This window comes from Dipodomys spectabilis, unplaced genomic scaffold (assembly GCF_019054845.1).
Source record: "Dipodomys spectabilis isolate Male_0828 unplaced genomic scaffold, ASM1905484v1 ptg000118l, whole genome shotgun sequence".
In the NCBI taxonomy this organism is placed as follows: domain Eukaryota; kingdom Metazoa; phylum Chordata; class Mammalia; order Rodentia; family Heteromyidae; genus Dipodomys; species Dipodomys spectabilis.
In genome coordinates, this window is record NW_024870795.1 from 5,583,426 (window position 1) to 5,597,447 (window position 14,022).

Here is a 14,022-nt window from a genome sequence, read left to right on the forward strand (position 1 = left end):
TGTTTACTGCTAGAAACCAAAGCTTTGTGAGAAATCTTGAATTTATGGGGAGGGAGGGTGGGAAAGTGTGTACCTGTCTGTCCTTTCTCTGATCCCTGCAGACTAAAGCTCCCTTGGACTTTGATGATCCCAGTCCAGGGGTGTTTTATTTCATGATTGATTTGTGCTGTACCCGAGTACTTCCTTTCCCCTTTTCTAATCATTTTTTTTTTTTAACACATGCTGACTCTTCCCTACCTTTCTTTTCCTGGGAAAATACAATGAATAAATAAATAAATACTTATTGGTACTCAAACTGTCCGATTCTTGTCAGATATGTAACACCCACTCCCCCCCCCCACCCCGTTCTGTAGTTCCTATCTTAGATTGGGACTCAGAAGTCAGGGACAGACCATTAAAATTTTTTGTTCACCACTTTGTTAGGAATGAATCTTGATTCTGTCTTCATAGCACCTCATTACAGTGGATTTTTGTTTCTAGTTGAGGCCTCTTGTCCCTTCCTTGGAAGCTGCCACATTCAAGAGGGGATTAGAGGCTTGGCATGCATAAGAATGGGGTTGCCTATGCCACTGGCTGGGATGAAAGCATGGGGCCAGAGCTTGGGGCATGAGACCCTAATAATACTTTGTCCCCTACTCTTCAAAGCCTTTTACAAATCTTAATTAACCCCTTCTAGCACCCCCAGAATAATAATGTCATATGGAACTGGGGAAGTTGAGGCCAAAGGAGATTGTGAGTTCGTTTACCAGCCTAATAAATTGAATTTGTAAACTTTTTACGGGAAGATTTTACAAGGAAAAAAAAAAAACTTGATTTCAGGCCAACAAGATATTAACAAAAGTACAGAGAAATGGGATTAAATTGTCAAGTTGGCAACATCAGAGCAAGGGGTTTCTGCCTGCGCTATTTCCCCATAAGTAGTATCAAAACCTGAAGCTGACTTACCTGACTGGTCTTCCTGCCAAAGATTCCAGGCTTCCCAGGTCCTAAATGATGGTTGTTTGGTTATTGAAGGTTGGGTTGCCTGTCTCCTGGTCTTAGTTTAAGCATTTTAATCATGTTACAATAGCCAAGTCATGTCAGGTGCCCTGTACGCACCTCATATCTGTAATCTTAGCTACTGAGAAGGTGAATCTGAAGCTTGAGGTTCAAAGGACAGGTAAGTCTCAATTATTCCCTCCCTCCCTACATCACCACGACCACCACTCTGTCAAAAAAAGAAAGTCTGGGGCTGAGAAAGGTGTCTCAGTGGTAGAGTTCCTTGCATGCATGAGGCTCTGGGTTCCATTCCCCAGCACCACATAAGCAGAAAAAGCCCGAAGTGGTACTGTAGCTCTACTGGTAGAATGCTAGCCAAGTACCAACACACAGGCACTGAACTCTGGGCTTGGGTGCTATCCCTGTACTCTTCAGCTCAAGGTGAGCAGCTCAAGGCAAGTGCTCTACCGCTTGAGCCACAGTACCACTTCCAGTTTTCTAGTGGTTAATTGGAGATAAGAGTCTGGCAAGGGCTGGGAAGGTGGCTCAGTGGTAGAGTGCTTGCCTTGCATGCATGAGGCCCTGCGTTTGATTCCTCAGCACCACATAAGCACAAAAAAACAGAAGTGGGAGCTATGGCTCAAGTAGTAGAGCGCTAGCCATGAGCTGAAGAGCTGAGGGACAGCACCCAGGCCCAGAGTTCAGGCCCCACCACCGACCAAAAAAAAACAATTGAGCTGGAGGCATGGCTCAAATGGTAGCCCAACTCAATGACCAGAGGTATAAAACTCCAGTACCACCAGAAAAATAAAATCTCAGCTCCAAACATTTTAATAACTTAAATACTTAGAAGGAAATGCTGACTTTATTGGATACTGAAAGCCATTTTTAGTTTACATCCTTCCATGTACATGATTTTAGAAAGAATAGTTTTTTGTTAAGAAAATGCAACAGTTGGGCTGGGAAGTTGGCTCAGTGGTAGAGCGCTTGCCTTGCATGCCTGAGGCCCTGGGTTCGATTCCTCAGCACCACATAAGCAAAAAGAAAAAACCTGGAAGTGGAGCTGTGACTCAAGTGGTAGAGCGCTAGCCTTGAGCTGAAGAGCTGAGGGACAGCGCCCAGGCCCAGAGTTCAGGCCCCATGACCGGACCCAAAAAAAAAAAAAAGAAAATGCAACAGTTTCTTCCATGTCTAAAAATTCGGCAAGATTGGGTACATTGTGAACCCCTTGGTATTTCTATTTTGATACTTAGGGCTTTTCTGATTTTTAAGTTGCTCTTACAGAAAAGACATTTCTGCTTTTTAGTTTTTATTTATTTTTATTTTATTTTTGGTCATGGGGCTTGAACTCAGGGCCTGGGCGTTGTCCCTCAGCTCTTCAGCTCAAGGCTAGCACTACCACTTGAGCCATAGAGCCACTTCCGGTTTTCTGGTGGTTTATTGGAGGTAAGAGTCTCACGGACTTTCCTGCTGGGGCTGGCTTTGAACCACAATCCTCAGGGCTCAGCTGGTTTTGAGTTTATTTAGGTGGGGCTTGGAAATCTATAAACCAAAAGCTGGGTACCTCAAATGAGCCACAAATGGGCTGATACACAAAATGAAATACACTATAGCAAAAATTACTGGATTTTTGGGCTGGGAAGGTGGCTCAGTGGGAAAGCGCTTGCCTTGCATGCATGAGGCCCTGGGTTTGATTCCTCAGCACCACATAAGCAGAAAAAGCCAGAAGTGGTGCTACGGCTCAAGGGTAGAGCCAGCCATAGCCTTGAGCTAAACAGCTGAGGGACAGAGTTCAGGCCCCACGACCGGACCCAAAATAAAAAAAAAAAAAACCATTTATTTTGTCTTCAGCTCAAGGCTAAAGCTTTACCACTTAAGCCACAGCGCCACTTCCGGCTTTTTTCTTTTGTGCTTATGTGGTGCTGAGGAATCGAACCCAGAGGCTTCGAGCACGCAAGGCAAGCGCTCTACCACTGAGCCACCTTTCCAGCCCCTAAATAGGTTCTTAAGATCTCACATATGCTATGCAAACACTAGAGCTACATGGTCGGCTTATCTTTTTTTTACACAAGTATTTGGTGTTTTCCGTTTTCACATAGTTTTGATCCCAGGCCGGCTTTGGACTAGGATTCTAACAGAAGCCTATGCTGGTCTAGCCCACCAGCCACAGCTGCATGGGGAATCTCACTGAAGTGTTCCCAGGGCTGGCCTGGAACTTCGGTTTGCCACATCTCCACCTCCCAGTAGTTGGAAATATAGGCCTGAGCCACCGCCCCGGGACTCCTGAGTTTTACTAACTTGTGCCAGGACTTCTGGAGAATTCTGGTTTCTGCAGACCCCAAAGTTATCGAGATCCCTGAGGGCGGAAGTGTGCCTTACACCAGCTCAGCATCCTGCCTTAAGTATCCCAATTCGGGGTGGGGTTTCCTCAATTCACGCCCCGTGGCAATTTCCGCAGCAGCGAACTGAGGCCAACTAAGGGCCGCTGGAGCTCCACCTGGTCTCCAGCAGCCCATTCACCCGCTCGGAGCGCAGGAGACGTCTCTCAGTCACGTGACCCCGCTATCTGGCACCGCCGCCTCGCCCATCGCGAGTGTGCACCAATGGTAGCCCCCAAGCACTCGGCCCGTTCCCGCCCCTAGTTCATTGGTGCAGAGCTGGGCTCCGCCCCCTGAATGACGGAAGGGGCGTGTACCAGCGCCCAACGATGACGCAATCTTTCAGCGCCACGTAGTAAGGAAGTGTTGGCTCCCTGGCGGCTGAGCTCAGGTGCTGGGCAAAGGCGGAAAACGAGGAGACATCAGCGGGAGACTTAAAGGTACACTAAGAACATTGTGACTAGGCCACTGAGGTCTGAGGCAAAGGGTGCCGAAGACTTAGTGACTGCGAGCGCCAAAGTGGGAAATGGCTTGGCAAAAGACGGAGGAGAAAGAACTGGGCAAAGATCAAAATGTAGGCACCATAATGTGGCAGGAAGCAGACTTGGAAACTTAGAAAAAGTGCAGATAACGAGGAAGGCCCACGAAAACGAGACAGATGGACCAAGGAAAGTCCCCATTCGGCTTATACAGCTCTGAGTCGTGAAAGGTTAGACCAGTGTCTTTGGGTGCTGATGCTGTCAGCTTGCTACAATCCTGGTGATTCTCTTGAGAAGTGAATCATTGCAAGTGCTGATGACTTATGGTCTGTCAGTCTCTGTCTGTCTCCCTCCTCTCTCAAGTGTACCTGGCTCTTGTCTTGTTCTAGGTGGTCTTCTGGCTTGGCAAGAACTATGTCATGGATCAAGGAAGGAGAGCTGTCACTTTGGGAACGGTTCTGTGCCAATATCATAAAGGTAAGCCATGGCTCAGAGCACAAGCTGGCTTTATGACAGTTAGGTGATCTTGTGTCAAAGTCTATTGTTTAAATTAAGCAATCTTTAAGGTTAAGTGGGGTTTAGCCCAAGGGTCCAGAAACTTATAATTGTAATGTAGTTTTGACGTCTATATTTTTGGTAGGCCTTTTTTTTTTGTTGGGCATTCCTGGGGCTGGAACCCAGGGCCTGGACACTGTCCTGAGCTTCTTTTGCTCAAGACTAGCACTCTATCACTTCCAGCTTTTTCTGTTTGTGTGATACTGAAGAATCAAACCCAGGGCTTCATACATGTTAGGTAAGTGTTCTACCACTAAGCCACATTCCTAGCCTAGTAATGTTATTTTTTTTTTTTTTTTTTTGGTCGGTCGTGGAGTTTGAACTCTGGGCCTGGGCGCTGTCCCTCAGCTCTTCAGCTCAAGGCAAGTGCTCTACCACTTGAGCTACAGCGCCACTTCCTAGTAATGTTATTTTTACAATAGCATTTTTAGGCAAACCAAGGCCTCCCAATATTATTTGGCAGCATAGCTTGTTTTTCCAGATAGAAAAAAAAATTTTCCTGGAACTGGTGATCCATTGTTGTTACTGCTGTCCTCTGGGTTTAGCTAGAATAAATAATCTTCCATGTGGCAATACAGTGTAATGGACTCTGGAAGCAGTTAAGCATGAATGAAAAGTTTTATTTTATTGTTTATTCCCCATATGACTTTAATAATCGCAGAGCTGTTATGAGAACTAAATGAAATGTACAAATAAAGCACTTAGCAAGATGTCTAGCAGTTCTTAATTACTGTTATTTTGAGTGTTCTTTCAGTCACCTGAACACTGGGATCACTATTTATCACACTGTTTGTATCCACAAGTTTTCCTTCAGTTTCTCTCTAGGAATTTCAACTATTTCATATCTTTTGCACAAGACAGGTTTTAGGTTTTTTTGTTTTTGTTTTTGTTTTGTTGGTAGTGGGGCTTGAACTCTGGGCCTGAGCGCTGTCCCTCCGCTCTTCAGCTCAAGGCTAATGCTCTACCACTTGAGCTACAGTGCCCGGTTTTCTGGTGGTTTATTGGAGATAAGAGTTTCATGGACTTTCTTGCCTAGGCTGGCTTTGAACTGAGATCCTCAGATCTCAGCCTCCTGAGTAGCTAGGATTACAGGCATGAGCCACCGGTGCCCAGCCTAGACAGGTTTTAGATTGGAGTTTTCAGCCACACACTATCAAGTAGCAGATAGCAGTGAATTTATCAGTCAGTTAGCCTTAGACCTCCACATATGCTCACACACAGATACCAACTGACTTCAGGCAGGTAAGGAAATAGAAAACCACCTTTTCAGGAAGTCAGAACAGTCATATGTTGGGATTAACAAACTGCTCTGAATTTTCTAGAAGTACAAAGGTAGAAGATTTTGGAAAGGTGCAGGGGAAATGGTCAGTGAAAATCCCTCCAGGTGAGGGAAGATAGATTAAGGAGTGAATTTTTGCTACAGTAAACAACCCAGATTGGCTTTAAGCCACATAAGAATTTTGTCTCACTGAAAAAAAAAATTTTTAGTTTGCTTTGAATTTTTTTTTAAGAGATGAAGTCTTACCACATTGCTTAAGCTGTCTTTGAAATTTGTGAACTCAAGCAAACCTATTACCTCAGCCTCCAGAGAAACTAAGATCATTGATGGGTGCTCTCATGCTCCTATATATATATATTTTTTTTGTTGTTGTTAGTTGTGGGGCCTGAACTCTGGGCCTGGGCGCTGTCCCCCAGCTCTTCAGCTGTAGACCAGCAGTCTACCACCTGAGCCTCAGCCCCACTTCCGGCTTTTTCTGCTTCTGTGGTGCTAAGGAATCGAACCCAGGGCCTCATGCATGCAAGGCAAGCACGCTACCACTGAGCCACCTTCCCAGCCCCTCATGCTCCTATATTTTTCTTAAAATCCTGATGTTTAGCTGATTGCTCTGTGGCTCACTCTAACCCTAGTTACTTGGGAGGCTGAGATCTGAGGATCACAGTTTGAAGCCAGCTGCCGAGGAAAGTCCATGAGACTCACCTCAAATTAACAAACAAGAAGCCAGAAATGGAGCTTTGGCTGTGGCTCAAATGGTAGAGTGCTATCCTTGAGCAAAAAAGCTCAAAGACCCTGAGTTTAAACCCCAAGACCAGCATAAAAAAAAATATTGATATTTAGTTCTCTTATAAAGTTAGATCATATAGGGCTGGGCAGTTGGCTCAGTAATAGAGTGCTTGGCTCTCATGCATAAGGCTTTGAGTTCAATTCCTCAGCACCACATAAGCAGGAAAAAAAAAGACGGAAGTGGCACTGTGGCTCCAGTGGTAGAGTGCTAGCCTTGAGCTGAAGAGCTGAGGGACAGTGCCCAGGCCCAAAGTTCAAGCCCCATGACTGACAAAAAAAAAAAGAGTTAGATCAGAATAGCATTAGTCCTCAGTTTCTGTGTGCTGCCACAGAGAAACTAAGGCCTAGTGCTATTATGTTCAAACCTGTCAACTTGAGATGTAGTGTCCTTCTTTTTTTTTTGACAATCCGAGGGCCTGAACTCTGGGCCTGAGCACTGTCCCTGAGCTTCTTTTGCTCAAGGCTAGCACTCTAGCACTTGAGCCATAACACCACTTCCAGCCTTTTCTGTTTATATGGTACTGAGAAATGGAACTCAGGCCTTCATGCATGGTAGGCAAGCACTCTACCACTAACCCACATTCCTAGCCCTGTAGTGTTCTTAATCCCCAAAGAATATGAGATCAATTTATCATTTGTTTTCTTCTTTCCACAGGCAGGCCCAATGCCCAAGCACATTGCATTCATAATGGATGGAAACCGTCGCTATGCCAAGAAATGCCAGGTGGAAAGGCAAGAAGGCCACTCACAGGGCTTCAACAAGCTGGCTGAGGTGGGTGTGGGTAGCAGAACCCACTATGAATAGCCTCTGAGAATTTGATTAACACTAGAACATGAGCCTCTGAGCATGCTGAAGTTTGAGAAGGCTTTGTTTTTAAAAATATTAGTGGTGTGCATGCACATATATTTGAAGTGGGATCTCTTTATATAGCCCAATCTGGCTTCAGACTTGTGGTCCTCTTGTCTCTGCCTCCCAAGTGCTGGGACTATAGGCTTGCAACACGTGCATATCAGATTCTCTATATTTTACTTGCTTGGTAATTGTAGGTCTCATATTAACATTAACAACAACAAAAAAAGTCATTATAGCCAGGCACCAGTGGCTCATGCCTGTTAACCTAGCTACATAGGAGGCTGAGACTGAAGGATCATGGTTCAAAGCCAGCCTGGGCAGGAAAGTCTATTGAGACTCTTATTTCCAATTAATCACCAGAAAACTGGAAGTGGTGCTGTGCACTAGCCTTGAGCAAAAAAACTCAGTGGCAGCACCCAGGTCCTGAGTTCAAGCCCTATGACCAACCAAAAGAAAAAAGAAAAGGGGCTGGGAAGGTGGCTCAGTGGTAAAGCGCTTGCCTTGCATGCTTGAGGCCCTGGGTTCGATTCCTCAGCACCCATAAGAAAAAAGAAAAAAGAAAAAAAGTCATCACAAGATGAAATTGTCTCCTCATATTACCTTAACAAATAATTTCTATTATGTTGTGCCTCATATAATCTTCATAGTATGTCCTACATGTCCTAACATTTATGAATCTATATCTCTTAAAATTTTTATTTTAATTTGACATTTTGGCAGATTATTTTTCTATATGTTATAGAAAATTTCATTATGAGAATCTCATATAACTTGTTCAGCTTGTTTCACTGTTATTAAACATTGCAAACAGGGTTGTTTTAGCTACATGTAGTAGTACACACCTGTAATCTCAGCACTGTAGGGGACTGAGGTAAGAGGATTTGAGTTCAAGGCTTGCTTCTGCTGTATAATGAGATCCTATATCAAGAAAAAAGTTTAGGCCAGGAGCCAGTGACTCACACCTGTAGTCCTAGATACTCAGGAGGCTGAACTCTGAGGATCACAGTTAAAAGCCAGCCCCGGCAGGAAATTCCATGAGACTCTTATTCCCATTAAACGACCAGAAAACTGAAAGTAGTGCTGGGTAATGGTGGCTCAGGCCTGCAATCCTAGCTACTCAGGAGGCTGAGATCTGAGGATCACGGTTCAAAGCTAGCCTGGGCAAGAAAGTCCATGAGACTCTTATCTCTGATAAACCACCAGAAAACCAGAAGTGGTGCTGTGGCTCAAGTGGTAGAGCGCTAGCCTTAAGCTGAAGAGCTGAGGGACAGCGCCCAGGTCCAGAGTTCAAGCCCCAGGACCAACAAAAGAAAAAACAAAAACAAGTGGTGCTGTGGCTCAAGTAGTAGAGCGATAGATTTTAGCTGAAGAGTTCAGGGATAGCACCCATACTGAGTTCAAGCCCCACAAATGACACACACACACACACACACACACACACACACACACACTCTCTCTCTCTCTCTCTCTCTCTCTCTCTCTCTCTCTCTCTCTCTTTAGGATAAAGTCTCAAAAGTATCCTTTCTAAAACAAAGGTAGGGTAACTAAATATCTGGCTTTGCTGCCCAGTTTCACAGGATTCAGGGCTTTTTATTTGTTTGTTTATTTGTTTGTTCAAGACTGGGACTTGAACTAGGAACCTGACACCTTTACTCATTGGCTGACACTCTTCCAACTGAGCCATACCTCCAACCCCATATTCAGGCTTTTCAATGCTAAAACTGCAAAATTGCCAGGCTACCAAGCATAGCATTCTATGCAGAGATCATGAAAATTTTGTTTTTTTGTGGTTTTTTTTTTTCCAGTCCTGAGCTTCTTTTGCTCAAGGCTAGCACTCTACCACCTGAATCATAGCACCACTTCTAACTTGTTTGTTTATGTGGTACTGAGGACTTGAACCCAGGGCTTCACACATGCTTGGCAATCACTCTACCACTAAGCCACATTTCCAGCCCATTTTATGATTTAATGAGTATTGCAAATTGGGAAGTTGTAGCAAAACTAAAATGTTAACAATCTCTGTGAAACTTTATTTTGGTGGGTAGGGTTCTGAGAATTGAGCCTGGGTCTTTATACATGCTAAGCACTTGCTTTACTTCCTAGTCCATTGTGAACCTAACTTTTAAGAAAATGGAAATACAGTTTATAGCACACAGATGCTATCTTTCTTTTCTTTTTTTGTTTTCTGAGACTGGGACTCAAACTTCGCACTTGATGTTTTTTTGTTTGTTTGGTTGGTTTTTTGTTGGTTGTGGGGCTTGAACTCTGGGCCTGAGCACTGTCCCTCAGCTCTTCAGCTCAAGGCTAGTGCTTTACTACAGCGCAACTTCCAGTTTTCTGGTGGTTTATTGGAGATAAGCGTTTCATGGGCTTTCCTGCCCTGGCTGGCTTTGAACCTCGATCCTCAGCTCTCAGCCTCCTAAGTAGCTAGGATTACAGGCGTGAGCCACTGGTGCCCAGCTTAGCACTGTCATTCTTAGCTCCAATTAGCTCAGTCTCAGACTTTCCTGCCTCTTCTGGCTCCAAATCATGATCCTTAGATTTCAGCCTCTTGAGTAGCTAGGATTACCAGAGTAAGCCTGTGGCACCCAGCTCAGGTTTCTATTTTATTTTATTTTATTTATTTATTTATTTTCTTTTTTTTGGTCTGGTCGTGGGGCCTGAACTCTGGGTCTGGGCGCTGTCCCTCAGCTCTTCAGCTCAAGGCTATTGCTCTACCACTTGAGCCACAGCGCTACTTCCAGCTTTTTTCTTTTTGCTTATGTGGTGCTGAGGAATCAAATCCAGGGCCTCAGGCATGCAAGGCAAGCGCTCTACCACTGAGCCACCTTCCCAGCCCCTAGCTCAGTTTTTTAAATGGTGGTATTTCTGCTTATTTGGTTTTTTATTCCGATGGAGAGTTATATCAGGTAAATTACAATGGCATCAGTTTAGTGGTCTTTATTTATTTATTTATTTTTTTGTCGGTCGTGGGGCTTGAACTCTGGGCCTGGGCGCTGTCCCTCAGCTCTTCAGCTCAAGGCGAGCGCTCTACCACTTGAGCTACAGCGCCACTTCCGGTTTTCTGGTGGTTTATTGGAGATAGGAGTCTCACAGTCTCTCCTGCCTGGGCTGGCTTTGAACCTCTATCCTCAAATCTCAGCCTCCTGAGTAGCTAGGATTACAGGCTGAGCCACCAGCGCCCCGCTAGTGGTCTTTATTAAGATCACATCTTTTAGGGCCATTTTTGGTGAATCTTTTTTAAATTTTTAAAAAATTTTTAAATTGATACTATAAAGGTGATATACAGAGTGATTAGAGTTGCTTAAGTCAGGTAATAATTTTTATTTATTTATTTAGGTCAGTCATGGAGCCTCAGTACTGTCTCCGAGCTCTTTCCCTCAAGGCTAGTGCTCTACCACTTTGAGTTACAGTTCCACTTCCAGTTTTCAGGTGGTTAATTGGAGGTAAGAGTCTCTTGGATTTTCCTGCAAGGGCTGGCTTTGAACAGTAATCCTCAGATCTCAGCCTCCTGAACAGCTAGGATTATAGGCATGAGCCACCTGCACTCAACTACTCTTTTTTTTGTTTTGTTTTTTTGGGGCCGGTCATGGGGGCCTGAACTCTGGGCCTGGGCACTATCCCTCAGCTCTTCAGCTCAAGGCTAGCGCTCTACCACTCGAGCCACAGCACCACTTCCGGCTTTTTTTCTTTTTGCTTATGTGGTGCTGAGGAATTGAACCCAGGGCCTCATGCATGCAAGGCAAGCGCTCTACCACTGAGCCACCTTCCCAGCCCTCAACTACTCTTATTTCTTGATCCACAGCTTTTGGATGGCTAATTAGAAGTAAGTCTCACAGACAGCTGGGTGCTGGTAGCTCATGCCCATAATCCTAGCTACTCAGGATGCTGAGATCTGAGGATCAAAGTTCAAAGCCAACCCAGGCCGGAAAGTTTATGAGACTCATTTCCAGTTAACCACCAGAAAAGTAGTAGTAGAGCTGTGGCTTAAAAGTGGTGAGCGGGAAAAAAAAACAAAAAAAAAACAAAAAAAAACGGGAGCTGGGAAGGTGGCTAAGTGGTAGAGCACTTGCCTTGCATGCATGAGGCCCTGGATTCCATTCCTCAGCACCACATAAGAAAAAAAAAAAAAAAAAAAAAGTGGTGAGCGGGCTGGGAAGTTGGCTTAGTGGTAGAGCACTTGCCTCCCATGTATGAGGCCCTGGGTTCGATTCCTCAGTACCACATAAGGAAAAAAAGGCGGAAGTGGTGCTGTGGCTCAAGTGGTAGAGCGCTAGCTTTGAGCTGAAGAGCTGAGGGACAGTGCACAGGCACCGAGTTCAGGCCCCACAACCAAAATAAAAAAAAAGTGGGCCGGGCACTGGTGGCTCATGCCTGTAATCCCAGCTACTCAGGAGGCTGAGAGCTGAGGATCTCGGTTCAAAGCCAGCACAGGCAGGAAAGTCTGTGAGACTCCAATAAACACTCAGAAAACTGGAAGTGGCGCTGTAGCTCAAGTGGTAGAGCGCTTGCCTTGAGCTGAAGAGCTGAGGGACAGTGCTCAGGCCCAGAGATCAAGCCCCACGACCAACAACAACAACAAAAAAAAAGTGGTGGAGGGGCTAGGAAATTGGCTTCTTGGTAGAGTACTTGCCTCACAAGCATGAGGTCCTGGATTCGATTTCTGAGCACCACATAAGCAGAAAAAAAAGCTGGAAGTGGCACTGTGGCTGAAGTGAAGTGGTAGGGCGCTAGCCTTGAGCTGAAGAGCAGAGAGACATTTCTCAGGCCCAGACTTCAGGCCCCACAACCGACAAAAAAAAAAAAATAGTGGAATACTAGCCTTAAGTGAAAGAACTCAGAGATAGTGCCAGGCCCTGAATTCAAGCCCCACAACAACACCTCCACACACACACACCCCTCAAAAAAAAAAAAAAGTCTCACAGACAGAAAGATAAAAGTCTCTCTCCCACTCTGGTCAATGCAGAAGCCTCTCTTACTTTCTTCCCAATCTATGTATATTCCAGCTGTTTGTTTTTTCCTTTCTTAGACTTTACGCTGGTGTTTAAATTTGGGCATCCTAGAGGTGACAGTCTATGCATTCAGCATTGAAAACTTCAAACGTTCCAAGAATGAGGTTGATGGCCTACTGGATCTGGCTCGGCAGAAGTTCACCAGCTTGATGGAAGAACAGTAAGATTTTATCTGAGGGGAGGATGTATGGTCACCCCTCCAGCCTTTCCTCAGCCCTCACAGAGACTCTTAATTCCCCTTAATTTTAGATCTCCCTGGTGGCACACATCAAAAACATGCAATCTAATTTTGCTTTTTTTTTTTTTTTTAAGATGATACTTATTTGAGGATATTGGGATATTCCACAGACCTTAACAAGTATAGGCAGTCTCATGCAAAACAAATCAGGATTTAGAATCCGTTTGGCAGTCTCTTTATAATTTACTACTTCTCCATACAAAACTGCTTTCTCAGCTTTGAAATGAGCTAACTCCCTTAAATTGTGGCCCGATGAGTGAAAGTAAACACAAAGAGTACTTTTCTCATGTGGCAAGTTTCCTACAAAATACTATACTTGCCCTGCACAGTGTCTTTGATTTGGCATGATGCATGATGCATAATGCATGAGACCTCAGTGGCGCTGGGGCTCAAGTGGTAGAGCGCTAGCCTTGAGCTGAAGAGCTGAGGGACAGCGCCCAGGCCCAGAGTTCAGGCCCCACGACTGGACCCAAAAAGAAAGAAAGAAAGAAAGAAAATAATCCTGGCAGGACCTCAGAGTTCCAGGAGTACGCATTGGAAAAAAATCCCCCATAGAGGGTGACGTGTGATATGTGTTCATTTCTTTCTTTTTTTCTTTTTTCTATTTTATGTCATGGTCTTCTGTATGGGATTGAGTTCAAGAAGAATTCTTAGACCAAAAGAAAGTCTGAAAACACTGACCTAGTTTAATTTCACTGGTTGGGAAATTACACTCTAGTAAAGAGAAGAGAAGGCCTTGCCTGTGGCCACATTGAGCTGGTAGTAGAGCGGGGTTGGTGCCAGTGCCCAGGCATCTCCAGGGATTTCACAGTTTGTTCTCTACAGAGCTCAGTGGAGTCCTGCATCTGCTTCTGAGAACAAGCCTCTCACTACCTACTCTTGTCCATAGTCATAGTTTGGCAGGGACAGTTGTCACCCCCAGCTTACAGATATGGGGCATGAAGGGGTGGGTAGAGGATGAACTCCGAGGAGCAGTCCCTTCTTTTTTTTTCTTTCTTTCAGTACTGGGGTTTGAATTCAGGGTCTTACGCTTCCTAGGCAGGTTCTCTATTGCTGATCCACACCTCTAGCCATCTTTTCCACTGCTTATTTTTCAGATAGGTGTTGCCTTCTCTCCTGGCACATAGCTAAGCTATGATCCATCTATTTTAGGCTCCCCATCAAGGCTGGAATGAAAAGTATGTGTGACTGTGACTAACTCTTGTTTGAGAAAGAGGTCTCACAAACTTTTCTGCCTGGTTGGTTTCAAAGGGCAATCCTCCCCAAATTTCTTCCAAGTTGCCAGGATTACAGGCATAAACCCTTGGTATCCAGCTGAAGAAGTTGTCTTCATGCAGGATCACCTAGTAAGTGGAGGTTCTAGGACTTAGAGCTATTATTCTTATTCAAATTTTGTCTTTTTGTTTGGATAGGGCCTAGATGGTATCTTTGAGCTTTTCTGCTCAAGGCTAGGACTCTACCATTTTG

The 14,022-nt window shown here is 44.8% G+C and overlaps 1 protein-coding gene across 2 annotated transcripts in view; it reads left to right on the top strand.

The window, feature by feature from the left end:
* The first annotated feature begins 4,230 nt into the window (after positions 1-4,230).
* Dhdds (dehydrodolichyl diphosphate synthase subunit) overlaps positions 4,231-14,022 on the top strand; it is a 31,830-nt gene continuing 22,038 nt past the window's right edge. For both annotated transcript variants that reach the window (XM_042688674.1, XM_042688675.1), the window contains exons 1-3: positions 4,231-4,312; positions 7,108-7,224; positions 12,335-12,477. In XM_042688674.1, the coding sequence (XP_042544608.1) occupies positions 4,250-4,312; positions 7,108-7,224; positions 12,335-12,477 (323 nt within the window). In that variant the 5' untranslated portion in view covers positions 4,231-4,249. The remainder of the gene's footprint in view (positions 4,313-7,107; positions 7,225-12,334; positions 12,478-14,022) is intronic.